The sequence below is a fragment of the Nanorana parkeri genome, unplaced genomic scaffold (assembly GCF_000935625.1).
Source record: "Nanorana parkeri isolate BGI_ZX_2015 unplaced genomic scaffold, ASM93562v1 scaffold143, whole genome shotgun sequence".
NCBI classification, from domain to species: Eukaryota; Metazoa; Chordata; class Amphibia; order Anura; family Dicroglossidae; genus Nanorana; species Nanorana parkeri.
Genome location: NW_017306411.1, coordinates 864192 through 868121, shown reverse-complemented (window position 1 = coordinate 868121; position 3930 = coordinate 864192). Strand labels below are relative to the sequence as shown.

At 44.9% G+C, this 3930-nt stretch overlaps 1 protein-coding gene across 2 annotated transcripts in view; it reads left to right on the top strand.

Moving 5' to 3' along the window:
• Nucleotides 1-3930, top strand: part of TBC1D8 (TBC1 domain family member 8) — a 77595-nt gene that overhangs the window by 64479 nt on the left and 9186 nt on the right. For both annotated transcript variants that reach the window (XM_018554143.1, XM_018554142.1), the window contains exon 15: nt 1840-1908. In XM_018554143.1, coding sequence (XP_018409645.1) covers nt 1840-1908 — 69 coding nt within the window. The remainder of the gene's footprint in view (nt 1-1839; nt 1909-3930) is intronic.

Below are 3930 nucleotides of genomic sequence, written 5' to 3'. Positions count from 1 at the left end.
GTGGATGGGCAGGAAATGTGAGGCGGGGAGGAGGTGCGGCGTGTGGAGCGTGGATGCGAGCGGGTCTGGCAGCGGCGAGCGTGAGGTGGGGAGGAGGTGCGGCGCACAGCGTGTGGAGCTGTGAACAGGGCCAACTGATCGGAAGCCGATTAATCGATTATTGAAAAAGTTGACAACTTTTTCAATAATCGATTATAATCGATTATGTCGATTAGTTGTTGCAGCCCTAAAACCCAGCATTGTCAGTAACGACTCTTACAAAGTAATGTAATTGTGTAAAACAATATTTTATTAAAAAACAAAAATCAGATCCTCATTCAGCTGCTCAGAGAACCCTATGGCTGATGGGTGTAATCACCACACATTTAAAAGTCCTAAGGGTCAACTTTTTTTAACATATAGTATAGTCTGCACATGTGCTGGATGAAAATGTATGTTAAGCTTGTCAAATTTGATGTTTCCGCGGCCTTACTATTTGTCCTTACAGAAAGTGATGGAAAAAAATATTAGAGTTGTTACCCTCACAGGAAATAAGTGGAAATCTTCCAGTGGGGCCATGGGTTCTGGACAACTGTCTAAGAAGGGATTTCTTTTCACTTTGGAGAGGTTTCCTCTTACTTTTGCTGTCTCCGGAACAGGTAGCGAAGGAAAAGCTCAGTGTCAGGACACAGACATGATGGATCTTAAACATTCAGTACTGTATCTAAAACTAAAATAGAAAAAAAAAATAGTTTTACATACACTTTCAGTCAATTACATTTTGGGACCTTCTAAAAAAAATCTAGTGCAAGGGTGCCCTGGTCTTTTGCACATGCCTTTTTGTTAGGGATGTTCAGATATCAAGTACTGTACTCAGTACAAGTACATGTACAGATACTTTTCCCGCTCCAAGACTAGAGAAAAATTCAAATGTTAAGAGGCAATTTTTAACGAGCATACAGAGCTCCTGTATGATTTATATATATATATACACACACTATATTTTTCCTCCTTAAGACGCACTTTTTTCCCCCCAAAAGGCGCGAAAAAATGTCTGTGCGTTTTAAGAAGCGAATATTCCCCCAAGGTCTCGACAATTTCCTGCGTCGAGAGACGGCGCTACCCTATAGGCAGGCAAGGAGGGGGGCGGAAAGATGCGACTGGGAGAGGGCCCCTTTAAGATGGCCGTGGTGGCGGCGATCACACCTGTCAGCGCTCCCTCTCTCTCCTCCTGGTTGCTGCAGCTTCAGAGCGGCCAGGAGGAGAGAGAGGGAGCGCTGTCAGGTGTGATCAGAGCCGCCTCGCTGAGCAGTGTGAGCGTGTGGGGGTATACGTGCATGCAGAGCGGAATTTGCCAGGGAGCAGAGGAGCGGCAGGTAAGTTCCCGCTCCCCGTCAGGAAGTTCTCGCCCGCTCTCCCCCGCAAACAACCCCGCCGGCTACCTTTCATGCCGCCGGACAGCCGCAAATCCTGGCTGGAGTAGACAGTGAGGAGAGAGCTGCACATATAACAAGTTCAAACAGGTGCCATTGATACAGGTAATGAGTGCAGGACAGAGGAGCTTCTTAAGGTGGCCATACACTGTACAACCATCGCAAGACCTTAGATTCGGTTCGCGTCCAGAATCGCGAAACAAATTAAGTTCGTGAACCGAGGCACCACTGTGTATATGTATATATATTTATTTCTTTTTTGAGCCCCTAGAGAAAAACAAGCAGTTTAACCCTTGCAGAGTGGGGGAAGCCACACTATAAGGGTTAACATTTTACATTCCTGGAGTTCCTCTTTATTAATATTTAACATGAATTTTGATTAATTATGTCTGTTAGTCTCAGCCTAGCTTTTTGTTTTACTGTTTAGCTTCGAGTTGTTGCACCAGATGTTTCATTTCTTCATGAAGATTTAGAAGATCTGTATGACATGTTTAAGGTGAGACCAAGCAGGGAATGTTTCATGTAAGATGGCACACACTTGTGTATTCATACTTTGATATATATACTGTGGTGCAAGTTAAATGTGTGGTATTGCAAATTACAGCAGAGACATACATTGCATTTGATTCTGTTTATATGTGAACCATGATTTTGTAACCTATAACAAACAGAATATCATAAGCAGGTATGTGTCCATATCAGGTGACGGAAAGCATTTGAAATAAAATGTTTGTAAAATGAATATTATGCTGTGTGTATTACACAGGAGCAACGAAAAGTTGAATTCAGCTGCAACAGATGATGCAATGTTGAATCTGAGAACCTTAACAACAAAGGAATACACATGTTTATCACTATGGCACCAGTTTGTAATTATAGATAATAGTCAGAGTTAAAAAAAGCATTTTGGATTGATTGTACGCAGATATTTTCCTAAGGGCCTACGTCTATGGAGCTTTTGTTTGCATCAGATCTGCATATTTCCCCATACAAACTAATGGGAAGGCAAAAGCAGCTTCCCACAGCTTATGAGGAGGTCAAATGCCAGAGAATTCTGAATAACCTTAGAAGTGTCTCAAGCTGATCTCAAATGGAAGTGGAATGTACCTGAAAGCAAGCTGCATTTGTCCATTGACACAAGCCATAGCCTGTCGATATAACCCGTTAATGAAATGAAGAAATGTCAGGTTAGGGAGCAGGTAATTCTGGCATGGTAACACAACTCGGCTGTTTTGTCTTTTATAGTCCTTTAACAGGGCAGCCTTCAGAAATTTCGGGGCCCCTTACACGGCTTTAGGCCGGGCACCGCCGCCACGCTGAGCCAGTCACACTGTTATTATTATACATATATATAGCTCTGACATATATTTACCACAATGCTGTACAGAGGAGCTTACACTCTAATGTCCCCCGCCCCACAGTCACATCAGTCTCTGTACAGAGGATCTTACACTCTAATGTCTAATAACCTTAGAAGTGTCTCAAGCTGATCTCAAATGGAAGTGGAATGTACCTGAAAGCAAGCTGCATTTGTCCATTGACACAAGCCATAGCCTGTCGATATAACCCGTTAATGAAATGAAGAAATGTCAGGTTAGGGAGCAGGTAATTCTGGCATGGTAACACAACTCGGCTGTTTTGTCTTTTATAGTCCTTTAACAGGGCAGCCTTCAGAAATTTCGGGGCCCCTTACACGGCTTTAGGCCGGGCACCGCCGCCACGCTGAGCCAGTCACACTGTTATTATTATACATATATATAGCTCTGACATATATTTACCACAATGCTGTACAGAGGAGCTTACACTCTAATGTCCCCCGCCCCACAGTCACATCAGTCTCTGTACAGAGGATCTTACACTCTAATGTCCCCCCACAGTCACATTACCCGCTGGACACAGGGCTTTGTGAGCCGCTGGACACAGGGCTTTGTGAGCCGCTGGATGCAGGGCTTTGTGAGCCGCTGGACGCAGGGCTTTGTGACCCGCTGGACGCAGGGCTTTGTGACCCGCTGGACGCAGGGCTCTGTGAGCCGCTGGACGCAGGGCTCTGTGAGCCGCTGGACGCAGGGCTTCCTGACCCGCTGGACACTAGACATGTGCACCGGCAAAACAATTGTTTCATCTTGCTTTGATTCGGATTTTGCGTTATTTAGTTTTTCGGGATTCGGATGAAATTCGTTAGCGGTAGTCTGTACGAATGTTCATTTCCGTTTCATGTTCGTATCGTTCGTTTCATTGCAGCAAAGTGACATTACATTTTTTTTTATTGTCACTTTGCTGAAATTAAAATTCGTCCACAAATGACAATGCGTACAGGCGACCGCTAACGAGTTTCGTTCGGAAAACTAATTTTTCCGAAAACTAATCGCACATGTCTACTGGACGCAGGGCTTAGGGTTAGTTCACACCATAAGCAGTGCGCTTTGGTCCGATTCTAGCCAGAACTCACTGCCCGCATTGCGGCCGGCTCACTTTTTTGACGGGCCGGAGGGGGGGGGGCAGGCGCCTTGAAAGCGCA